The 27,081-nt window shown below is 41.4% G+C and overlaps 1 protein-coding gene across 2 annotated transcripts in view; it reads right to left on the bottom strand.

Annotated features, from left to right (window-relative positions):
- pola1 (polymerase (DNA directed), alpha 1) overlaps positions 1–27,081 on the bottom strand; it is a 301,055-nt gene that overhangs the window by 65,410 nt on the left and 208,564 nt on the right. For both annotated transcript variants that reach the window (XM_063049905.1, XM_063049907.1), the window contains exon 35: positions 20,562–20,678. In XM_063049905.1, coding sequence (XP_062905975.1) covers positions 20,562–20,678 — 117 coding nt within the window. The remainder of the gene's footprint in view (positions 1–20,561; positions 20,679–27,081) is intronic.

Here is a 27,081-nt window from a genome sequence, read left to right as displayed (position 1 = left end):
TCTCTAAAAATCAAGAATAAACTAAAGCAAATTACAGCTTAATTAATTACTGAAAATAAATTTGAATCAGATGTCAATGAGCTTCAGTGAAGTGTTAAATATCTGGTAAAATCTGTAAGGTCTCAGAGGTGAAATCTTTCAGCCTGTTCTTAACCTACCAACTTATTTCTTCCCACTTTGATTCTAGTTGTCCTCCTCTGGTCCACTCCATTCTCACTTGTATTCATGACAGCTCCGATGCCCTTCACCATTCTGACTGTTTCCAGCTCTCTGATACCACTGGTTCACCTTTAGCATGAATGTGCAATCCCTTTAAACCTCCAACCTGCATCTTCTTCCTACAGAGGCTCAACCCCTTTCCCTCCACCAACACTTACTTGCCTGGCTGAACATGTACTCACATTGAACAATTTCTCCTTCAATTCTGCTCACTTCCTCCGGATCACAGGTGTAGTAATAGGCATTAGCTATGCTTATCTTTTGTTTCACTCCCACTTCTTCAGGACATTGATGACTGCCTTGGTGCTGCCATGCCTTAACTTCATATAGCCGACCGCTGTCACTTCCTTTCCTCTTCTGGATCTCTCAGCGTCCGTTTCAGGAGATAAACTGGCTAACAACATCTTTTACAAGTTCACTGATCCACAGAGCTATCTCGACTACTCTTTGTCTCACCCTGCCTCCTGTAAGGACTTGATCCTATTCTCCCAGTCTCCCTGTCTCCGCTGTATTTGCTTTGATAATGAGACTTCCTCTGAAATGTCTTCTTCCCGAACCATGGATACCTTCCTACCACTGACAAGAAAACCCTTATTGTATCTCATCCATCTCCCAAGCCCATCCCATTTCCTCAGGGAATTGAACTTGGATAGCGCTCTCATCGTCTTTACCTTCTACCCCACCATCTTCCACTTTCAACATGACATTCTCCATCACTCCCACCATCCTCAAAAATATTTCACAAACAAATACATCTTACTCTCTCCTCCCCTTCAGCATTTTACAGGGACTACTTCATGACTCCCTGGGCCACTCACTACTCCCACCAACCACCCCCTTTCTTATGCCACTTCCCCATGCATTTGCAGGTGACACCGCAGAGATAATCTAAAACATAGAACAGCTCCAAAACCTCGGCCTCAGTATCTCCCTTTGCAACTGGATCCCTGATTTCTAAATTGGTACACCACAGTTGATGTGGATTAGAAATAACACCTCCTTCTCACTGACAATCAACACTGGCGCATTTCAAGGCTACATGCTTAGCCCACGACTCTACTCTATCTCTACACCTATGACTGTGTGGCAAGGCACAGATCAAATGCCATCTATAAATTTGCTGATGACACAACTATGGTTGGCAGAATTTCAGGTGATAATGAGGCGGTATACAGGAGTGAGGCAGATCAACTGGTTGAGAGGTGTCGCAACAACAACCTTGCACTCAACATCCGTAAGACCAAGGAACTGATTGTGGACTTCAGGAAGCGGAAGTCAAGGGAACACACACTAGTCCTCATTGACGGATCAGCAGTGGAAAGAGTGAGCAGTTTCAAGTTCCTGGGTGTCAACATCTCTGAAGATCTATCTTGGGCCCAACATATTGATAAAATTACAAAGGAGGCACGACAGCAGCTATATTTCATTAGGAGTTTGAGAATAAGTTATATGCCACCAAAGACAACAGCAAATTTCAAAAGATATACTGCAGAGAGCATCATAACTGGTTGCATCACTGTCTAGTATGGAGGGGCCACTGCACAGGATCAGAAAAAGCTGCAGAAAGTTGCAAATTCAGCCAGCTCCATCAGGGGCACTATCCTCTCCAGCACTGAGGACACTTTCAAAAGGTGATGCCTAAAAAAGGCAGCATACATTGTTAAGGACCCCCATCACCCAGAATTTGCCCTCTTTTTATTATTACCAGAAAGGAGGAGGAACAGGAGCCTGAAGACACACACTCAACATTTTAGGAACAGTTTCTTCCCCTCCACCATCAGATTTCTGAATGGATAATGAACCCATGGCCATTACATCACTACTTCTTTCTCCTTTTGCATTTCACATTTTATATATATAAAACTCTAATTTAAAGTTTTTATATTATGTATGTACTACTGCAACAAAACAAATTTTATTACATATGCCAGTGATATTAAACCTGATTCTGACTCATGTTATGCCAAATTAATTAAACTGGTAACTAAATGCCTAACTAAATTAATCCATTCTTCCTACACTTTTCAAAAAATCCTTCCAGAGCCTCTCAAAAGCCTCTATCATATTTGCCTCCACCACCACTCCTGTCAGTGTTTGGGCATCAAGCATCCACCCCACCGGTTTCTGCCCCATTCCTTTCCAGTCCTGATGAAGGATCTCAGCCCAAAACATCAACCCCCTCCATAGATGCTGTCTGACTTGCTGAGTTACTCCAGTGGAAGGTTGTAGACTCAGACAGCTCCATCATGGATATTAGCCTCTCCACCATCAAGGACGTCTTCAAAAGTCCCTCACCATCCAGAGCATCCCCTCTTCTCACTACTACCATCAGGGAGGAGGCACAGAAGCCTAAAGACACACACACGATGTTTTAGGTGCTACTTTTCTTCTGCCATCTAAGAACACTACCTCACCACTTTGCCCTCTTTTTGCACATTTTAAAAATATTTCTTATTGTAACCTAACATAATTTTTACGCATTACACCGTTCTGCTGCCAGAGAACAACAGATTTCATGACATATGCTAATAATTATAAACTTGATGCTGATTCTAAATAGCTACACTTCTAAGGTAAACTTATCTGATCTGAAGCATCAGAGGGCACAGGTTTAAAGTGAGAAGGGAAACTTGAGGCATAACTTTTGAGGGTATTAAGTATTTAGAATGAGCTTCCTGAGAAAGTTGAGGCAAATACAATAACATCTTTTTGAAATTAAGGACTTGGATAGGAAAGTTTTAGAAAGATATGGATTAAATGTGGGTAATTGGGACCACTCTGACTTCTCATCTCTTTTTTCCAGTCCTGATGAAGAGTCGTGGCCCAAAACGTCGACTATTTACTCTTTTCCATGGATGCTGCCTGTCCTGTGGAGTTCCTGCAGCATTTTGTGTGCATTACTTCGATTTCCAGCATCTGCAGATTTCCTCTTGTTTGGATGGTAATCATAGTCAGCATGGATCAGTTCACTCGAAGGGTCTGCTTCTGTGCTATATAACTCTGACATACGAGGATGTCCCGAGAATATTAAGAGCACCCATAAGAAGAAATTCCTTTTCTGTATAAGGAACGGAGACTGGATGTGGTAGCACAAAAATACATCTAATATGGAGAAAGAGATCCACATCACCCTAACAATTATATCTGCTTCTTCAGAGCAGGGAAGCAAGATAAAATGACAAGAGCTGACCCTGATTCAAAGAAATGGTGCAAACTGCCCAAGGCCAGGGAACTTGATAAAGGGAGACAACTATGTAGAAAATGATTCCGGAATTGAAAGGCTTATCATATGACTCTAGGCCTCTACTCACTGGAATTCAGAAGAATGAGAGGGATCTCACTGAAACTTATTGAATGTTAAAAATGCTTAGATAGAATAGATGTGGAGCGGATGTTTCCTTTGGTGGGGAAAGTCTGTAACCAGAGGGTGCAGCCTCAGAATAGAGGGACATCAATTTGTAATGGAGTTAAGGAGGAATTTCATTAGCCAGAGAGTGGTGAATCTGTGGAATTTGTTACCACAGACAGCTGTGGAGGCCAAGCCATTGGGTATATTTAAGGTTGATGGTTTCTTGATTCGTCAGGGCATGAAAGATTATGGGGAGAGGGCAGGAGATTGGGGCTGAGAGGGAAATGGATCAGCCATGATGAAATGACAGAGAAGACTCGATGGGCCAAATAGCCTAATTCTGTTCCTATATCTTATAGTCCTATTAAAACTGGAAGATCAGAACTTTTGGTTAACAGAATACAGTGGATTCCAATTAATTGGGTCATTAATTAATCAAGGTTGCTGCTTATTTAGGACAACTCTTAAAGAACAAAAAACTAATTGAGAAAATAGCCGGGATTTCCTTCATTTATTTGGGACACTACTCTGCTTAAATGGGACAGGAAACCACTGCTGAACATTCGAACTACCATCAATCACGTGCACTTGTTGTGGCTGTTAGACACTACGCCGTGCTTAGAGTGAACAGTTTTTAAATAGCATCAGCTGCTTGTGTTTGTGTTCAAAGAGTATTGATCTTTGTCACTGTTGGTTGGCAAGAACTAAGTAGTAAGACAATTCAGAGCTCACAGCGGTTGTGAGCATTCAGGCTTGGAGATACGAAAAATGGCCAAGAGTGAAAGTGCAAATATTTCACTACTTCAGATTAGGAACTAAGATGAACTTGAAGGTATTGACAATCATCTTGAATGTTATAATGAAAATGAAGAATTGGAGGATGCAATTGTTGAAAGCATTGTATGAAAGTAGAGCATTATGTGCACTAGGTGTCTATGCAGATTTTGTTCATTTACAGTCAATCAAAAGAACACTGCAATGTGCACTGGATGAATTTCGCCATTGGCATTTATTAGGAAATAATTCAGTTTTATAGTACTGCATGCTATTGGTAGTGTTCCAATTTGTTCTGCATTTCATTTAAATACATAATTTTTACTAAGTTAAACAGTAGCTTGTCTTTATTATATCTTTTTAACTATTTCCATGAAACTTCAGCTAATTGGGGCAACTGCTTAATGGAACAGAAATGTACTGGTCCTAATGTGTCCCAGTTAACTGGAATCCATTGTATTATTTTCAAATATTAACACCCTATGTGCTTCTTTGGGCACTTCTTAAACTTTTGTCAAAGAGACTTAAATATTAAATATAAACATAGTTCATGTTCGAGGACGATACTGAAATAATGTATTTTAGCCTTTAGGTGATCAAAAAGGCCAAACAATGGCAAATTTCATTCGCAAAAAAGGCATTAAAATGCAAAAAACCAATGTACCAGTGTTGCTAATATGACAACTTGCAGCTGTAATACAGAAGTTAAGAGTCACTGTAGTCTCCAGAAGCAAAGCAGCCTTTGTGCACCCCAGTTCATTAGACCATAAAACCATAAGGTATAGGAGCAGAATTAGGTCATTTGGCCCATCAAGTCTGTTCCACCATTTCATCATGGCCGATCCATATTCCCTCTCAACCCCAATCTCCTGTCTTCTTCCATTATTCATTCATGCCCTGACAAATCACTACCTCACACATACCTAATGACTTGGCATCCACTACTGCCTGTGGCAATGAATTCTAAATTCATCACTCTCTGGCTAAAGAAATTCCTCCTCATCTCTGTTTTAAAAGGATGCTCCCAGTGGTTGTCCCCCTTAACAGTAATTATTCCTGCTTGAATATTGTTGGGGGAATGGCTTACCTGGGGGAAACAACAGTGGCCGTGCCTCTGGCACAGAGTCTGGCCCTGTGGCTCAGAAGGGTAGGGAAAGGAAGAGGATGGCAGCAGTGATAGGGGACTCTATAGTTAGGGAGTCAGACAGGCTATTCTGCGGACGCAGGAAAGAAACGCGGATGGTAGTTTGCCTCCTAGGTGCCAGGATGCGGGATGTTTTTGATCGCGTCCACGATATCTTGAAGTGGGAAGGAGAACAGCCAGAGGTTGTGGTACATATTGGTACCAATGACATAGGTAGGAAAAGGGAGGAGGTCCTGAAAACAGACTACAGGGAGTTAGGAAAGAAGTTGAGAAGCAGGACCTTAAAGGTAGTAATCTCGGGATTACTGCCTGTGCCACATGACAATGAGTATAGGAATAGAATGAGGTGGAGGATAAATGCGTGGCTGAGGGATTGAAGCAGGGGGCAGGGATTCAGATTTCTGGATCATTGGGACCTCTTCTCAGGCAGGTGTGACCAGAACAAAAGGGACGGGTTGCACTTGAATCCCGGGGGACCAATATCCTGGCTGGAAGGTTTGCTAAGACTATTGGGGAGAGTTGAAACTAGAATTGTTGGGGGGTGGGAACCAAACTGAGGTGATAGAGGAAAGGGAGGTTGGCTCACAAATGGAGAAAGCTTGGAGACAGTGTGAAAGGGAGGATAGGCAGGTGATAGAGAAGGGATGTGCTCAGTCCGATGGTTTGAGATGGGTCTATTTTAATGCGAGGAGTATCATGAATGAAGTGGATGAGCTTACAGTGTGGATCAGCACTTGGAGCTATGATGTTGTGGCCATTACAGAGACTTGGATGGCTCAGGGGCAGGAACGGTGACTTCAAGTGCCAGGCTTTAGATGTCTCAGAAAGAACAGGGAGGGAGACAAAAGAGGTGGGGGTGTGGCACTGTTGATCAGAGATAGCGTCACAGCTGCAGAAAAGGAGGATGTCATGGAGGGGTTGTCTACGGAGTCTCTGTGGGTGGAAGTTAGGAATAGGAAGGGGTCAATAACTCTACTGGGTGTTTTTTATAGATCACCCAATAGTAACAGGGACATCGAGGAGCAGATAGGGAGACAGATTCCGGAAAGGAGTAATAATAACAGGGTTGTTGAGGTGGGAGATCTTAATTTCCCAAATATTGTTTGGCATCTCCAGAGAGTGAGGGGTTTAGATAGGGTAGAGTTTGTTAGGTGTGTTCAGGAAGGTTTCTTGACACAATATGTAGATAAGCCTACAAGAGGAGAGGCTGTACTTGATCTAGTATTGGGAAATGAACCTGGTCAGGTGTCAGGTCTCTCAGTGGGAGAGCATTTTGGAGATAGTGATCACAATTCTATCTCCTTTACCATAGCATTGGAGAGGGATGGGAACAGACAAGTTAGGGAAACCTTTAATTGGAGTAACGGGAACTATGAGGCTATCAGACAGGAACTTGGAAGCATAAATTGGAAACAGATGTTCTCAGGGAAACGTACCAAAGAAATGTGGCAAATGTTCAGGGGATATTTGCGTGGGGTCCTGAGTAGGTACGTTCCAATGGGACAGGGAAAGGCAGGTACAGTACAAGATCCGTGGTGCACAAATGCTGTTGTAAATCTCGTCAAGAAGAAGAGCTTACGTAAGTTTCAAAAAACTAGGTAATGATATGAATCTAGAAGATTATAATGTTTGCAGAACGGAGTTTAAGAATGAAATTAGGAGAGCCAGAAGGGGTCATGACAAGGCCTTGGCAGACAGGATTAAGGAAAACCCCAAGGCATTCTACAAGTACGTGAAGAGCAAGAGGATAAGACGTGAGAGAATAGGACCAATCAAGTGTGACAATGGAAAAGTGTGTATGGAACCGGAGGAAAAAGCAGAGGTACTTAATGAATACTTTGCTTCAGTATTCACTAGGGAAAAGGATCTTGGCGATTGTAGGGATGACTTGCAGTGGACTGAAAAGCTTGAGAATGTAGATATTAAAAAAGAGGATGTGCTGGAGTTTTTGGAAAGCATCAAGTTGAATAAGTCACCGGGACTGGACGGGATATACCCCAGGCTACTGTTGGAAGTGAGGGAAGAGATTGCTGATCCTCTGGCAATGACCTTTGCATCATCCATGAGGACAGGAGAGGTTCCGAAGGATTGGAGGGTTGCGGATGTTGTTCCCTTATTCAAGAAAGGCAGTGGAGATATCCCAGGAAATTATAGGCCAGTGATCTTACTTCAGTGGTTGGTAAGTTGATGGAGAAGATCCTGAGAGGCAGGATTTATGAACATTTGGAGAGGCATAATATGATTAGGAATAGTCAGCATGGCTTTGTCAAAGGCAGATCATGCCTTCCGAGCCTGATTGAATTTTTTGAGGATGTGACTAAGCACATTGATGAAGATAGAGCCATAGATGTAGTGTATATGGATTTTAGCAAGGCATTTGATAAGGTACCTCATGCAAGGCTTATTGAGAAAATAAGGAGGCATGGAATCCAAGAGGACATTGCTTCGTGGATCCAGAACTAGCTTGCCCACAGAAGGCAAAGAGTGGTTGTAGGTCATATTCTGCATGGAGGTCGGTGACCAGTGGTGTGCCTCAGGGATCCCTACTCTTTGTGATTTTTATAAATGACCTGGGTGAAGAAGTGGAGGTTGGGTTAGTAAATTTGCTGCTGACACAAAGGTTGAGTGTGTGTGGATAGTCTGGAGGGCTGTCAGAGGTAACAACAGGACATTGATAGGATGCAAAACTGGTCTGAGAAGTGACAGATGGAGTTCAACCCAGATAAGTGTGAGGTGGTTCATTTTGGTAGGTCAAATATGATGGCAGAATATGGTATTAATGGTAAGACTCTTGGCAGTGTGGAAGATCAGAGGGATCTTCAGGTCTGAGTCCACAGGACACTCAAAGCTGCTACACAGATTGACTCTGTGGTTAATAAGGCATATGGTGCATTGGCCTTCATCAATCGTGGGATTGAGTTTAAGAGCCGAGAGGTAATGTTGCAGTTATACAGGACCCTGGTCAGACCCCACTTGGAGTACTGTGCTCAATTCTGGTCGACTCACTATAGGAAGGACGTGGAAACCATAGAAAGGGTGCAGGGGAGATTTACAAGGATATTGCCTGGATTGGGGAGCATGCCAAATGAGAATAGGTTGAGTGAATTCAGCCTTTTCTCCTTGGAGCGACAGAGGATGAGAGGTGATTTGATAGAGGTGTACAAGATAAGGAGAGACATTGATCGTGTGGGTAGTCAGAGTCTTTTCCCCAGGACTGAATTGGCTAGCACGAGAGGGCGCTTGGAAGTAGGTACAGAGGAGATGTCAGGGGTAAGTTTTTTGTTTTTACGCAGAGAGTGGTGAGTGCATGGAATGGGCTGCCGGCAGCAGTGGTGGAGGTGGAAACGAAAGGGTCTTTTAAGAGACTCCTGGATGGCTACATGGAGCTTAGAAAAATAGAGGGCTATGGGTAAGCCTAGGTAGTTCTAATGCAAGGACATGTTTGGCACAGCTTTGTGGACCGAAAGGCCTGTATTGTGCTGTATGTTTTCTATGTTTCTATTCTGAGGCTGTGTCCTCTGGTCTTAGACACCCCCCCCCCCCACCAACATAAGAAATATCCTTTCCACATCTAGTCTATAGAGGCCTTTCAATATTGTGGTTCTTTATATCATTTGCCATGTAGTAGATACAGGAAACACAATTCAGTGATGCATTGCCTGGTCAACTGCACTCCATTCAGTGAGAGCACACAACAACATTAGCATGTGGAAACATGTCATTTAAACTTAACTTAGGGGAATATGGCTCGGGTAAATTTAGAAAGTAAAATGATAAAGGACAAAGCAATAGTGCAGGATGGCAAAATGGGTGACGATACATGTACAGGATAAGTTAGGAAAGGGCAGTGAATGCAAATACAGGTTTCCCCTACTATCCGAAAGTAGAGCATTCCTATAAAACCTTTCGTAAGTCAAAATGGCATAAAGCAAAGAAGCAATTACCATTAATTTATATGGGAAAATTTTTTGAACGTTTCCAGACCCAAAAATTAACCTACCAAATCATACCAAATAGCACATAAAACCTAAAAAAACGGCACGTACATGCATGCGCACAAACCTGCCCGCACAAGCCTTCGTGGTCATGGTAGTCTTTCTCGGGATAAACACAAGTTTAAAGCGGGCGCCTTTTAGAATAGAAATAATGTAGGTACAGTGTAGTTTTACTTAACAGAATCGGGAAGATTTAGCCAAAAAGCAATATGTAGAAAAAAAAAATCGGCAAGTACACGCATACTCACACACCTGCCCGCGCAAGGCTTCACGGTCATGGTAGTCTTTCTGGTGATAAACACAAGTTTAAAGCGGGCGCCTTTTATCGTAAAAGCGAAAATCCTCTTCGGATTTCTTTCGGTTAGCAAAACAGGTACTAATGTAGGTCTTTCGTAAAGTGGCGTAAAGCAAACTTCCGTAAAGCGGGGGACACTTGTACAAGAGTATACCTTTGACAAGAGTCAAAGTAGGGACAAATGGCATGAAGGAAAAACTGAAGATTCATTATCAGAATACACACAGTATTTGTAAAAAGGTAGGTGCATTAATGGCTACAATCTAAAAGATGTTACAAAGAAGTGGTTGCGAAGTGACCAAGGTTATGAATTAAATATTCCATGATTAAATTTTCGAATAGAAGAACTAGAACGTTGCATTCACCTTCTTCACTACTGATTCAACTAACCTTTAGGGAATCCTGCATGAGGACTCCCGAATCAGTATGTACTTTGGATTTTTGAACTTTCTCCCCATTTAGAAAATAGTCTATACTTTTATTCCTTCTTCCAAAGCACATGACTGTACACTTCCTGACACTGAATTCCATCTGCCACCTCCTTGCCCATTCTCCTAATCTATCTAAGTCCTTCTGCAGCCCGTTTCCTTAACACTATCTGCCTCTCCGCCTATCTTCGTATTGTCTGCAAACTTGGCCATAAAGTCATCAAGTCTGTCACCCAAATCATTGACATATAACATAAAAAGAAGCAATCCCAACATAGACCCTTGTGGAACACCACTAGTGACCAGCAGCCAACCCGAAAAGGATCCTTTTATTCCCACTATTTGCCTCCTGTCAATCAGCCAATGCTCTAACTATGCTAGAATCTCTCTTGTAATTCCATGGGCTCTTATTTTGTTTCGCAGCCTCATGTACAGCACCTTGTCAAAGGCCGTCTGAAAATCCAAGTACACAACATCCACCCATTCTCTTTTGTCTATCCTGCTTGTTATTTTTTTAATAAATTCCAACAAATTTGTCTGGCAAGATTTTCCCTTAAGGAAACCATGCTGACCTTGGCCTGCTTTGTTATGTGGCCTCAAGTATCCTCAAACCACATCCTTAACAATCTACTTCAACATCTTCCCAGTCACTGAAGTCAGGCTAACTGGCTTAATATTTCCTTTCTTTTGTTTCCCTCCCTTCTTGAAAAGTGGAGTGACACTTGCAATTTTCCAGTCCTCCAGAACCATGCCAGAATCTATTGATTCTTTAAATTTCATTGCTAATGATTCCATAATCCCTTCAGCTACTTCTTTCAGAACCGTGGGGTGTAGTACATCTGGTCTTGTCGACTTAAACACATTCAGACCATTCAACTTTCCAAGCATTTTCACCTAAGTAATAATGACAACACTCACTTCTGCCCCCAACACACAAATTAAAACACTTCATAGCTCGAAAAGTAAAACATGTAACCCTAGTTTACAGGACAAAAATAAATTGAAGAGAAAACAAAAAATGGTTAGCCTAACATGAGTATCATGGAAAATTCTGTAATCTATAAACAAGGAAATGACTGTAAGGCACTTGGAAAGTAACAAGAAGAACATTGGGTAGAATAAACCTGGAATTATGAAAGAGAAATAATATTTGACAACTTTGTGGGAATTTCCGAGATTGCTCCCAGCAGAAGAGTTAAGGGTGACGCAGATGATATGGTGTATTTAGATTTTTGCAACATATTTGATGCAGTTCCACACAAGAACTTATTAAGCAGAATTAGAGCACATTAAGGGTAGTATACTGGTATTTACTGAGGAATGATTAAAGGTCAGAAAACATACAGTAGGAATAAATGGGATCATTTACAAGTTGGGAGGCTATGACTTGAATGGTAAGGATGGACGTTAAAGCCCCAGATGTTCATGATACACATCACTAAATTGGATGAAGGGATAGGGCACAAAATAATCAAGCTACCTCATAATACCAAGCTAATTACGTAATCTTGGTTAGGTTATAAGGAAACCATACACAAGATAAGCAAATAGGCAAGGACATGGCAGATGGAATATAATATGGGAAATAAGAAAGGACATCCACCTTTGGGAAATTGGAAAAGCTGAATATTTTTTAAAAAATGACTGAAAAGATGCCAGTGCCCTCATATACAAAATGTGAAAGCTAACAAAGATTTAGCAAGCAACTGGGAAGCAAATGACACGTTGGGCTTTACTTCAAGAGAATTTGAGTAGTGTCATAGAGCACAGGAGCTCACTCAACCCACTTTGCCCAAGCCAATTATGAAGCACCCATCTGAAAAGAGTAGAGGCAACTTGTTCTGATTATTTTTCTCAGCATCTGGAATATTGTTTACTGATTTGTAGTTCCTACCCGGCGTAGGATATACTTGTGATGGAGTGAGTGCTGCAAATATTTTCCAGGTTGATTCCAGGGATATCAGATTTGTCAAGTGAGGAGGCTTGACCTATCCTTTCCAAATGTTACAATATTCTAAAGAGGCTGGATAGTTCAGATGTAGGGATGGTGTTCCTCCTGACTGGTTTGTCAGAGATCATCGTCTCAAGACAGGGACTGCTCATCTAGAACTGTGAAGAAATGAGGTCGAAGAGGGTAGTGAATCTTTGGAATTTGCTATTGAAGGGAAACTCAGTGGCAGAGTATATTCAAAGCGGAAACTGATAGATTATTACATATTAATGGAATCAAAGGATACAGAATTGATGCAGCAAAGACATGCTGAGCTAAAAAATCAGGCATGATTTCATGCAATAGCAGGGCTGGCACAAGAGACCTAATTCTGCATTACTTCTGTTTGCTACGCACCCTGTTTGTCTCCCTTTATCCTACATTGTGCTGTCGTGTTAACCTTTAAGGCAATTTCAGTATTCTCAAAAGCAGCTTGGAATCTTGTGAAGTAGAAGTATAGTTGCAACCAACGGTCAGCTCTCCACCAGCTTGTTACTATTATGGAATCTATAACCTCAGCCAAAATATGATTGTTCAGAAAACCTTCCTCATTAAATCTATACTGCTTCCCAAGTATTCTTCTTCTTCTTCTTAAGCCCATCACCCCTACTGGGGATATGCCACCAACAGCAGCTCGCCAGAGTCTTCAGTCTTGGGTCATTCTGTCAAGTTTTCCTAGCTGTAACTTACCTTCTTGGTGTACCCTTCCTCTCCCAGGGATGAGGTCGTTGGAACTTCTGTTAGTGTTTTTGTAGCACGGGGATTTTATGGGATGCCCAACCTTCCTCTTTTCTCAAACACAAAATACTCTGCAGATGCTGGGGTCAAAGCAACATGCACAACACGCTGGAAGAACTCAGCAGGTCGGACAGCTTCCGTGGAAACGAACAGTCAATGTTTCAGGCCGAAGGGTCTCCTCCTTTCTCAGCTGGGCTTGGGGCCGGCTATGGTGGATTTCCCAAGTATTCAAGGTACACATTTCCCAAAGAGTCCATGAACTAGCAAGTCTAATACTTGCAGGCAACCAGTGGCCTGCAAAGACTCTATTCCAACTGCTGAGATCCTGTCCTGATATTTTTACTGAGTCTAGGATTTATTTTATGGTCCCACTCAACCTTGGTGGAAAAAGCATTCTTACATTTACCCGATACATACCCTTCATAGTTTTGTATGTTATAGATCACTCCACAAGATTTTGTCTACATTAAGATTATTTCATATAGAATCAATAATTAAGTGTTTTAGTTACCAGAAGAGTCTAGAATCAGTGCCTCCTTCATTAGAACAGAAATTTGACAGAATGTTCAGCTTAGAGTCATAGAAAAGTACAGCACACAAACAGGTCCTTTGGCCCATCTAATCCATGCTGAACAATTTAAATTGCCTACTCCCATTGACCTGCACTAGGACCATTGTCTACCATACTCCTACTATCAAAGTACCTATCCAAACTTTTCTCAAACATTGAAATTGAGCTTGCATGCACCACTTGTGCTGGCAGCTCATTTCACTCTCATCCGACCCTTTGAGAGAAGAAGTTTCCCCTCAACTTCACCTTAAACTTTTGATCTTTCACCCTTATCCAATGACCTCTAGTTGTAGTCCCACTCAACCTCAGTGGAAAAATGCTGTTTGCATTTACCTCATCTATACCACTCATAATTTTGTATACTTCTATCAAATCTCCTCTCAATCTTCTATGTTCCAAGGAATAAAGTCTTAACCTATTCAATCCTTCCTTATAACTCAGGTCCTCTTTCAACTTTATTTACATCTTTCCTGTAGGTAGGTGACCAAAACTGCACACAATACTCCAAATTAGGCTGCGGCAATGTCTGAAACAACTTCAACATAATATCCCATCTCCTGTACTTAATACTTTGATGTATAAAGGACAACATGCCAAAAGCCTTCTGTGATGCCACTTTCAACGAATCATGGACCTGTATTCTACCACTCCTCAGTTCCCGACTGTTCACTGTTCAAGACCTACCCTGGTGGGTTCTGCAGAAGTGCAATACCTTGCACTTGTCTGCATTAAATTCCATCTGTTATTTTTCAGCTCATTTCTGCAGCTGGTCCAGATCCCGCTGCAAGCCACGATATCCTTTCTCTCTGTCCACTACATCCCCAATCTTGTTGATAGTCATCTGTAAATTTGTTAACCAGTTAACCACATTATCATCCAGATTGTTAATATAGATGACAAACAACGGACCCAGCACCAATTCCTGCGGCACTCCACTAGTCACAGGCCTCCAGTCAGAGAGGCAACCATCTACTACCACTCTCCGGCTTCTCCCACAAAGCCAATGTCCTCATCTTGAACGCTGAGTGGCTGAACCTTAACGACCAACCTCACAAGTGGGACCTTGTCAAATACCTTGCTAAAATCTATGTAACAAAGTACCCTGCCTTGCCTTGTTATGTGCCCATGGGTTTCGTTGACTGTGAGTGTCACTTTAAGAGATGCCTGGGTGAGGTGGGACTATGATACCAGTATAAGCTGCGACAGACCGCTGAGATTTTCAGTGCTGTAAGGAGAGAGAGGGTGGGAGGGAGGGAGGGGGAGAGAGAGGAGAGAGAGGGGAGAGAGGGGAGAGAGGGGAGAGAGGGGAGAGAGGGGAGGGGGGAGAGGGGGAGAGGGGGGAGGGGGGAGAGAGAGGGGGAGGGGGGAGAGAGGGGGAGAGAGGGGGAGAGAGGGGGAGAGAGGGGGAGAGAGGGGGAGAGGGGGGGGGAGAGGGGGGAGAGAGAGGGGGAGAGAGGGGGAGAGGGGGGGAGAGAGAGGGGGAGAGAGAGGGGGAGAGAGAGGGGGAGAGAGAGGGGGAGATACAGGCTCTGGACTGCAAGCTGCCAGTAGGAGCCTGGTTAAAATGGGAAAAGTCTGATACCTTCCCATGCCCAAAAGATTGGGTTGCTCAACAGAACATGGTGCATTGGATGTGGGACTGTCACTTCATATAATCCACACGTGGATTTTTGTTGGAATATCCTGTGGGACCACTGTTGTTAACCTTACCTGGATTCCGGTGTGTTATGTGGTAACCACTTGGAATAAGGGATATTTCTGTGACTGTTCCCCTGTGATGTTTTATGTGGATTTTGGAACGACTCGACGGATAAGATCTTCAGCAACTGTTATTTTGTTTTCCCAGCATGGAACCTGCGGAATTTCTTCGTAATCGGCTTCTCTCTACATTTTACAAATCTCTCCCCTCACTCATTTGTTCCGTGGGTTACTGAACCTTTCTACTTTGCCATCTGAATCTTAAGACTTTAAGAACTGTTCCTAAATGTGACTGTTTGGGAGCCACACACACGTTTACACGCATAACATTGTTATTTTCCGTTTATTTCGTTTAATCTTTTATATTTTGAGTAGACACTAATAAAGATAGTGGTTTTAACATTAAAACCTGGTTCAATTTGTGATCTATTGCTGCTGGTACGTAACAGCCTTGATCCACTTCCCTGGTAACTTCCTCGAAAAACTCTGTAAGATTGGTTAGACATGACCTACCATGCATGAAGTCATGCTGACTATCCTTAATCAGTCCATGTCTATCCAAATACTCTTATATCCTAGTCCCTCAGAATACTTTCCAATAACTTTCCCATGACCGATGTCAGACTCACCAGCTTATAATTTCCAGGCTATTTTTAGAGCCTTTCTTGAACAGCAGAACAGCATTGAATATCTTCCAATCCTCTGATACCTCAACTGTCACTAAGGATGATTTAAATATCTCAGCTATGGCCCTGGCAATTTCTGCACTTGCCTCCTGCATGGTCTAAGGAAAGCCTTGTCAGGCCCTGGGGATTTATCCACCCTAATTTGCCTCAGAACAGCAAACACCCCCTCCTCTGTAATCTGTACAGGGTCCATGAAGTAGCTGACACTTCTATAAACTCTCTGTCCATCTCCTGAATAAATATAGATGAAAAAAAATTAATTTAAGATCTCTTTAATCTCTTTTGGTTCCACACATGGATTACCATTCTGATCTTCCAGAGGACCAATTTTGTCCCTTGGAATCCTTTTGCTATTAACATATCTGTAGAATCCCTTAGGATTCTCCTTCATTTTGTCCGCTAGGGCAAACTCATGCCTTCTTTTAGCCCTCCTGATTTATTTCTTAAGTGTTCTCTTGCATTTCTTACACTCCATAAGCACCTCATTTGTTCCTACCTGCCTATATTTGTGATGTATCTCCTCTCTTTTTTAAAACAGGGCCTCAATATCGCTTGAAAACCAAGGTTCCCTACACCTGTTATCTTTACCTTTTAGTCTGACAGGCAAATTGTGAAATAAAAAAAAAACTGTTGTATTTGCGCACAACTACATATCAATTACATAAAAGCATGTCGCGGGAGATGGCTTTAACTGGTGTATTCACATTGCAGTGAGAGAGAGAAAACCATGCACATGCGTAGACAACAGCGCATGTGCCGACAACAGATCAATACGTAGTGCTAAGTTGGAGGTAGTTATTGCTCAAAAAGAAATAGATCTATACCTCCCCCCGTAGATTAGTGCAATATAAACTGTACATGTACAAAACATTCAATTTCCCTTTCGTAAACCCATATTCCAAATAAACATGCTTTCACGATAAGTCCATAATTAACTTCACAGTTCTAAAGGTTCAGACTTTTGAGTAGTGCTCTGTTTCTTTTAAAATAATGCTTCTAGACCTGTGGAGTGGCATCGGGTTTGGTAGATGTCTGGTCTAACACAACTTTCTCAGTTTCTGGTGTCATATTGCTGTCAGTGAGATCATCACTGAGAGGCAAGTCCAGTGACTGTAATGTGTCCATCTTGTTGGATACAGTCGACTCAGGCGTGTTCTTCGGTTGAGCATCCAGGATTTGGTCCACATGACATCTCCATGTCTGATCTCCAACATCCTCTGTGTACACCAGTGGTCCAGTTCCTGCAGCTATCCTACCGGGTGTCCACTTGTCTTTTCGGTAAACATGCAATAGCAATCCTGTCTAATCAGACACAGGGTTACCATGAGCTGACCATCCTTGCATGGTGATTTCACAGACTTTTGACAATGTCAGGTCATTCCTTGTTTCCCTTTGTATTTTGGAATTTACTACCAGCAACTGGTCCATTAACACAGTACGGAACATTTTTGCTGGGTATGAAGACTTCTTCAGTTGCCAATAGTAGAAGATTTGACAAGCCGTCAGTGTTGCTGTGCTGTTTGGTGCTCTTGAACTCTATGTCATAAGAGTGGGCTCCTAGGAATAGTGCCCAACATTGTAACTGGGTAGCAGTCATCACTGGAATTCCCTTCCTGGTTTAGAAAATAGACACATGGGGCTGGTGATCTGTCACTAGCATAAACTTTTGTCCGTAGATGTAGCAGTGGAACTTCTTTATTCCCCATATTAGACTAAGGTCTCTTCGGTCAATCTGTGACTAGTTGCGTTCTGCACTTGTCAGTGATCTTAAAGCAAAAATAATCAGGTGTTCAGATCCATCTTTCATAATGTGTGATAAAACGGCTCCAATGCCAGTCTGATGGGCAGGGTTAGGTCATAATGGGTGAGCAGTTCATCGGATGTTATTAGTCTCTGTGTTTCCTTGAATGCTTTTTCATATCTTTCTGACCATTCCCACTTTGCTCCTGTCTAACAGTGCATTCAATGGATGAAGCACTGCAGCAATGTTTGGGAGAAACCACTGGTAGCAGTTTACAAAGCCCAAGTATAAATTGAGTTGTGACACGTTTTCCGGTTTGGGTGCCTGCAGCACTGCTCCATTCTTCTTTTGTGACTTATGTAAGCCATGCTTGTCAATGACATGTCCACAATATGAGATTTCGTTCTTGAAAAACTCACATTTCTCTCTTCGTGAGCAGATTATACTCACTCAGCCTGGTAAGCGCTTTACCAAAGTTCTGGAGGTGCTCCTCATCATTTTTGCCAACCACGATGATGTCATCAAGGTAACACTGTGTTCCTGGGATACCTTGGAGCACTTGGCTCACTGTTCTTTGCCAAATTGCTGGAGTTAATGCGATGGCAAAGATGAGACAATTATACTGGAACAATCCCTTGTGAGTGTTGATTATAAGGAACTTCCTGCTTGACTCCTCAATCTTCATTTGTAGATAGGCTTGTGAGAAGTTGATCTTTGAAAACCTCTCCCCATCTGCCAAAGATACAAAAACGTCTTCTATTCATGGCAGGGGTACTGCACAATTTGCAGCACTGGGTTGATGCTCACCTTGAATACTCACAAATGCAAACGGTTCTGGCCTTCCCTTTCTTGATTACTGGAACAATGGGCATGGCCCAATCACTCCAACCCTGGTGAGAATTCCAAATGCCTCCAAGCTCCGCAGTTCAGCATCCACTTTCTGAAGTGGTGCACAAGGCAATGGACCCATTTTATGGACCTTGGTGTTGCTGTTTCATCCAGTTCAATTCTGGCCTTCCTGTCCTTGAGTTTACCAATCCCCTTTTCATAAGCATTAAGCAGCTGTGCCAGTCTCTGGTTAGTGCGACCATTTGGCTGTCGTTGCCCGCTGATGCCACACTGAGAGCTTTGATTGAGTGCCAGTCTAGTTGGATTTTTCTCAACCATTCATGTCTGAAAAGTGCTGGCCCACTTTTCAATACATAAAACTCTAACTGCGGTGTTTGGCCTCCATATATCACCTTCACTTTGCCTTTGGGGCACAGTTTTTCGCCTGTGTAGGTCTTTAGCATCACTAAGGTCTTCTCTAATGGTATCTTAGAAAAATGTCTGTTGTAGCCAGCTTCTGGAATTATAGGTAAAGCTAACCCCATGTCCAGTTCCATTTTCAGTTTTACACCTGACATATCTGCTGTGATCCATAGTACATTGCAATCTGCTTCAGTAATACTGTGCAGTTTTAGGCATAACGGTTCAGCTTTAAGTTGTCTGATTCTGTTTTACATTTGGTAACTTTTATGCATTTGCATAGTTCTGTGTTTGAGACTTTTTACTTGGTTGTGCTTTTTGTCTACCTTGCACATTCTCTGTATGTGATACTTTCTGAACAGCTTTTCTTTGAACCAAAAGTCAATTGCATTATGGGAGGATGTGAACATCTTTGGGTTTTTACACCATTCAGGGACACTTTGTGCATGTCTGACGTCCTTTTCTGCAGTTCAGCTGTATCCTTTATGAGATTGCAATGGTCAATGCCCAATGCCCATTTTAAGATTAGGTCTTTTTCTGACAGTAGCCTCTTTTGAATGCTTTGACTTTGCATGCCAAATACAAGCTAATCCCTTAATGCATCAGAAAGTGCACCTCTAACGTCACAGTACTGGGAAAGTTGCAATGTATTCAGAAATGTTTTCATCTTTTGACTGTTTACTTTTGTAAAATCTAAATCTCTCAGCTATTACCAGAGGTTTAGGGCTCAAGTGATTTTGTGAAATTGAAAGAGTTTGGTTGAATGTCTTGCTTGCTGGCTTCTCAGGGGTTACAAGGTTGTGTAAGAGACTACGTTCTTGGGCCCATTAAGCTAAGAAGTGTAGGGGCTTTCTTTTGCTCCTCCATACTGTTCATGTTACAATACAGTTGAACCCTCTTGATGTATGACTCCCAGCCTTCATTAGCGCTATCAAGTTCATCAACTTTCCTGATTGAAGCCATCACCACGTTATTTCACTTTAAATTCAATACGTCTTTCACTGTTACTCAAGTGTTCCTTTGTTAGCGCCTGTAACGGATTTCTCATGCTGCTTAACTCTCATTATTTTTTCCCATAACTGTTGGTGCAGTTCATATTTTCTGACATTCAGGTTCATACTCGTTGCCAATCTGTTGTGTCTATGCAGAACTACATATCGATTAAATAAGAGCACACATGCGTGAGATGGCTTTAACTGGTGTATTCACATTGCACAAGAGAGAGAACAATTCGCATGCATAGATGCACATGCGCAGATAACGGATCGATATGTAGTGCCAAGGGGAGGGGTATGCGGTCATTGCTCTAAATAAGCTAGGTCCACTCATCGCAAAAACTTTATCAGAATTGATGGTGGAGGACTGTTACCTGAATTTTAAAAGTAAGTGCTTAAAAAGTGAAGACTGCACTGGTCGCAAAGAAACGGATGGCAGAATCTACCAGTTGGATAGCTCTTTTAAAGTCTGCTTGCTACTGCACAAGTTGCCTCATTCTTTTCTACTAAATTCAAAAATTCCATATTGTATCAACCTGATATGAAAATACTTGGTATTGATAAACTGAGCTTTTCAATTAACCACTGACCAGTCCCTCATAATTTAGGTAATCCACAAATCATGCTATTGTTGTGGATATTTTGTGAGAAAAAAGACGAGTCTACAGCAACAATACAAAAGTTATTTACCTCTGGCTTAAGTGCACCCTTTGTGCAAGTCTGGCATAATGGAACATTGCGAGAGAACCTCAGTGGAAGATGTTGAGTACGATTTTGGCATGTTTGGTCGTCACAAACGAGCCAGCCCTAAAAATTGAACAAAACAAAAATGAAAATCTCTAAAAAGTTTCCTTTAGCCCCTTCTTTAAATACACAACCTCCAAAAGCTAACTGTTAAAATTCAGGCTTTCTGCGAAAATTTGGTTTGTATTCATAAGCAGAGTAAGTCCCTTAAGATTGAAAACCTCCAAGTAACACAGCACCAATATGTCTAGGATCAACACTTGGTAACTGTAGCTTATAGTATACCAGAGGTCGACATCAACATATTGATACTTTCAGAGGTCTATAATTTTATTTGAAGCCTAAGCGTGGACAAGGTACAACTTATGTATTAAATAATACATAGAAACAGTAAGAGAGAATGCAATAATGAAAGTATAATTTTAAAACAAAAGTAAGTCTACAAGGAATCCGTATCCTTATACTTTACACAGTTTACCAAGAATTTCAAATACTGTAACATAATCTTTAAAATTTCATGATGCAAAGCAGTTTCTCAGTCTAGTTGTAGCTTGGATCTTCAAAGGAAAATATCTTCTGTTAACAAGATGTTAGAAGACAAAGCATTGTATGTAAATGTGTGGACATTTAAACATATTCCACATCCCATCAGTTTGTTGAATGCTTCCCTGACGTAAATTTGTTGTGATACAAAATATATTTTGTCTCTTATCTAATTTATGTGTCAGTAGGACAATTTCCTCGATGACTTTTAAAGCTTCTTCTAACCTCTAGCTATAGATTCAACAGAAGGATTGGAATCTCTAGATAAACAGTTAACCATAGAGTTTCTGTCCACCTTATACTGAGGCCATGGCAGGAGACAAGGAGAAATCTCAAGAAATTCATTTTCTCTATTTGAAATTAGGATAAAGTGCTTCCATGTTTTTGGCTATTCCATATAATCTTGAACAAACCATGAGTAAGCAGGAATTCCCCAGGACAGTTTGAGAATACCCTTTTTCCAAATCTAAATCTACATCTGTTCTCCAGCGAAGTCAATATCAATATAGATTTTAAACAAAAAATTAAGCCTAAATCCAAAATAAAAAATGAAGCTCCTTTTAAACTGTTCATTAAGACAACCATATTCTTACAATTTATATTTTTATCAGCATCTTTCTTCTCCCACCCTCCACCATGAGCTCTGAAAAAAGTGCAGGTGGAGAAAAAAGGGGAAAGACAACAAATTAAGGGACAAACAGCTTTTCTATTTGACAGATTTTTGCAATGTATGTCAACCAATTTACTAGATTTTACAGAGATTTTTCCAAATAGGCTCAATTGGCCATTTGACTTATTGATCTGTTCATTTCAGTAATCATCTAGCTCTGTCACAAGAACATTGAAAGGATAATAACAAGGAACATCAGACTCTTACAGCAGAATTGGTTAAAAGCAAGGAGAGACTCTAATTTACACAAATTTTATAATAAGTGGATTACTAAAAGTTCACAGTATTTCTTCTGAAAATGTCCCTTATTGTTCAATTGAATGCAGAGAAAGTCATGATTGAACTGTGCACTAGAACTGTAGCTATACCTACATAATACTACTTTTTCCTTTCTCCTGAGTGAAATTAAAATAATTGCTGCTTAGCATTCTTCCTTCAAATTAGTTGCAAAAGGTGAACCAGTAATGGCTGACATGTCCATGGCCTTAAACAGTGATGGCTTACAGCTGAAACATAGGAAGTAAAGCCTGACTGTTTATAACTTTCCCTTTCTTCTTCTGTATATTCCCCTTCACCTTTGGGATCATTGTTTTGTTAAATCATTGTGCAGTTCCTAAGTCCACTCACCACGGCACAATATGCAATAATGAAGATTTTGACTCATTGTGTCAATCAATTTCCATTTCAACTTTTCCGGAGCAGACCCCAAATAATAAGCAGCATCTACGAGAGATCAACTACAAAGACATCTTATCCCTCCAAAGTGCATTAATGGTACTTTATCATGTTCTACGAATTATTCGTGTACATGGCCTATATTGTTATTCCCTGAAACAAACTATCAACTTAATTTGCTGCTTATGATGTATATCTGAAAGAAGAAATTTGCCCTTTGGGAGAAAGAAGAAAGAACCTTAGAAAGAAACATACCAATAGGAAACAGTTTTAGCCCATTACTCATTAATCAGCACATGACATAATTCATCTCCAAGGTATGGTAGATCATCCATTCTCAAATATCACCCAACTTACAGTCTTCCACTGACACACTCAACATCAAACCTAGAGAAACAAACCACCTTCAGTGGTAAATCTTTTCAAAATACACGTCCTTTGAAATAAATACACAATATAAGAAAAGGAGCAAGATTTTTGCCTGCCTGAGTGCCGTTCAGTTCAACAATTATTCCGAATGGAGTGCAAACCGAAGTAAACATGATAGAAATCTCATAATTAGAAAAAAGATTATCACATTCATCCATTATGATTATTCTGGTATTTAATTTTCTGGGCATTGAATATATTCAAAAGATTTAGTGTTTAAGCCATTTAGAAGGCAGCGGTTCCCAGTGGCGGCCTGCATCAAATTATCTTTGGATTTGCACTCGAGCACCTAGTTTAATATCTTACAAAATGGTACCTTGTGAAAAATTACCTAAAATGAAAATTTACAGTAAAGTGATAAAGCAAAGAATAAAAGCAGAAGAAATAAAAAGAATGGCATTTTCAGAAGCCCATGACATTCTGCTCTAATGTACAATGACAAGTTCTATTCATTTGCCTCAATTCAAATGTCAGTGAAGATGTAGTGTACAGTTACAAATACTGATAACTTTTATTTCTACAGGGCTGACAAGTGTATCAGGTACATGGAAATAGCACATTGGATATCTTATAGGCAGAAGAATGCTTACTGGCCAGGAAAGATTTAAGTTGGGGCTCAGTCATAGTTGAAGAGTATTTTTTTTTATACATAAACAGGTTAAAAAATGCCTAGATAATTGGTCCCATGGGACTAGAATACATCTGAAAATACAATATGAAATGTTAAAGCAGGTATTGACGTAGGAAAGGTGAGAAAACAAGGAGTATGTTGTCATCAATATTGTAGTGCAAAGCAGAGTTCTGAAACGTCACGACAGTACAAATATCTATGTCAGGATGCTGTTCATTGACTATATGTAGCTTAGTGTTTAACACCATCATTTTTACAGTCCTGATCGAAAAACTACAGAAACTGGGCTTCTATACCGGCCTCTGCAACTATACGCTTGACTTCTTAACCAGAAGACCACAATTGGTGTGGATTGGAAATAACATCTCACATCACTGACAAACAACACTGGTGCTCTTCAGGGATGTGTGCTTAACCCATTGCTCTACTCTCTGTATGGCTAGGCATAGCTCAAATGCCATCTATAAATTTGCTGATGATACAACCATTGTTTGCAGAATCTCAGATGGTGTCAAGAGGTCGTACAGGAGAGAGATATACCAGCTGGTTGAGTGGTGTCGCAGCAACAATCTTGCACTCAACATCAGTAAGACCAAAGAGCTGATTGTGGACTTTAGAAAGGGTAAGGCGAGGGAACACAAACCAATCCTCATAGAAGGTTTAGAAGCAGAGAGAGTGAGCAAATTCAGGTTCCTGGGTGTCAATACCTCTGAGGATCTAAACATGTCTCAACGTATTGATGTAGCTATAAAGAAGACAAGACAGTGGCAATATTTCATTAAGAGGATGAAGAGATTAAGTTTATCACCTAAAACACTCGAAACCTTCTACAGGTATACCGTGGAAAGCTTTCTGACTGGTTGCATCAACGTCTGGTATGGGGAGGAGGGGTTACTGTGCAGGATCAAAGTAAACTTCAGAGAATGGTAAAATTAGACAGCTCCATCATGGGTACTAGTCACCATAGTATCCAAGACATCTTCAAGGAGTGGTGCCCCAACAACTATTTAATATACATATATATTTACTATAATTCAGTTTTTTTTCTATATTTATCATGTATTGCATTGTACTGTTGTCACAAAGTGAACTGATTTCATGACAAATGCTGGTGATATTAAACCGGATTCTGATTCTGAACAACACTCCAAAACCAAAAGCTATGGATGAACCAGGAGGTATGTCATCTGCTGAAGGCTAGGTCTATGGCAATCAAATCTGGCGACCCAAGCCTGTACCAGAACCCCAGGTATGATTTGCGGAGGGCTATTTCAAAGGCGAAGAGACAATTTTGAACGAAGTTGGAGGCGACATTGGATGCACGGTAACTCTGGTGGGGTTTGCAAGGCATTGCTTCCTACAAAGCGAAACCCAATAGCATGAATGACAGCAATGCTTCACTACCAGATGAACTCAATGCCTTCTATGCCCACTTTGAAAGCGATAACACAACTACAGCTGTGAAGATCCCTGCTGCACCTGATGACCTTGTGATTTCTGTCTCAAGAGGCCAATGTTAGGCTGTCTTTAAAGAAAGTGAACCCTCGCAAGATGTAAGGTCCAGATGGAGTACCTGGTAAGGCTCTGAAAACCTGTGCCAACCAACTACAGTAAGTATTCAAGAACATGTTCAACCTCTCACTGCTACAGGCGGAAGTTCCCACGTTTCAAAAAGGCAACAATTATACCAGTGCCTAAGAAAAATAATGTGAGCTGCCTTCATGACTGTCGTCCAATAGCACACACATCGACAGTGATGAAATGTTTTCAGAGGTTGGTCATGACTAGACTGAACTATTGCCACAAAAGGTCAATGGCAGACACAAGTTCAATGGCTCTCCACACGGTTTCAGACAACTTGGACAGCACAAACAGCTATGTCAGGATGCTGTTCATCGACTATCACTCAGCATTTAATACCATCGCTCCAACAATCTTGATTGAGAAGTTGCAGAACCTGGGCCTCTGTACCTCCCTCTGCAATTGGATCCTCAACTTTCTAACTGGAAGACCACAATAATCTGTACGGATTGGTGATAACATATCCTCCTTGCTGACGATCAACACTGTACGTGATTAGTCCACTGCTCTACTCTCTATATACACATGACTGTGGCTAGGCATAGCTCAAACACCATCTACAAATTTGCTCACGAGAGAGCGTACAGGAGTGAGATATGCCAACTAGTGGAATGGTGTCGCAGCAACAACCTCGCACTCAGCGTCGGTAAGACGAAAGAGCTGACTGTGGACTTCAGGAAGGACAAGACGAAGGAACACATACCAATCCTCATAGAGGGATCAGAAGCGGAGAGAGTGAGCAGTTTCAAGTTCCTGGGTGTCAAGATCTCTGAGGATCTAACCTGGTTCCAACATATTGATGTAGTTATAAAGAAGGCAAGACAGTGGCTATACTTCATTAGAAGTTTGAAGAGATTTGGTATGTCAACAAATACACTCAAAAACTTCTGTAGATGTACTGTCAAGAGCATTCTGACAGGCTTCATCACTGTCTAGTATTGGGGGGGGGCTACTGCACAGGACCAAAAGAAGCTGCAGAGGGTCATAAATTTAGTCGGCTCCATCTTGGCACTAGCCTACAAAGTACCCAGGACATCTTCAGGGAGTGGTATCTCAGAAAGGCAGCGTCGATTATTAAGGACCTCCAGCACCCAGGGCATGCCCTTTTTTCACTGCTACCATCACGTAAGAGGTACAGAAGCCTGAAGGCACACACTCAGCAATTCAGGAACAGCTTCTTCCCCTCCGCCATCCAATTCCTAAATGGATGTTGAACTATTGGACACTACCTCACTTTTTAAAATATGCAGTATTTCTGGGGGGTTTTTTTGCACGTTTTAAAGTTTATTCAATATACACATACTGTAATTGGTTTATTTTTATTATTATTTTATTTATTTTTCTCTTCTATATTGTGTTGCATTAAACTGCTGCTGCCGTGTTAACAAATTTCACGTCACATGCCGGTGATAATAAACCTGATTCTGACTCTGACTCTGGCATTGCTGAGTCCTTACCCCCAGCATCCTGGAGGTAGTGTGGTGGGGGTAACCACTGATAAGAAATGAATGGGGCAGCCATGTGAATTTTCTGGAAACAAGAAAACAGCAACACCAGGAATTCTGCAGCAGATGACTCACCTCCTGCCTTTCCAAAAGCCCCTCCACGACTACAAACTAAAAGAATATTATGCTCCATCGGCATCCCAACCACTATCCCATAAATTCATCCCCCCACCAATGTCCATTTGGCTACAGTGTGAACCGCGTACACAATGCACGACAGCAACTCATGAAGTATCCTACGCTAGCACTTTCTAAACATGACCACTACCATCTGGAAGGTCAAACTTCCAAGTTCCCCTCAAACCAATCTTAACCTGACTTGTAGTATTCTTTAGAATCAAAATCAGGTTTAATATCACCAACAAATACCGTGAAATTTGTTAACTTTGCAGCAGCAGTACACTGCAATACAAGATAACACAGGAAAAATAA

This window comes from Mobula hypostoma, chromosome 6 (genome assembly GCF_963921235.1).
Source record: "Mobula hypostoma chromosome 6, sMobHyp1.1, whole genome shotgun sequence".
In the NCBI taxonomy this organism is placed as follows: Eukaryota; Metazoa; Chordata; class Chondrichthyes; order Myliobatiformes; family Myliobatidae; genus Mobula; species Mobula hypostoma.
The sequence above is the reverse complement of the archived record's forward strand: the minus strand, read 5'-3'. Positions and strand labels throughout refer to the sequence as shown.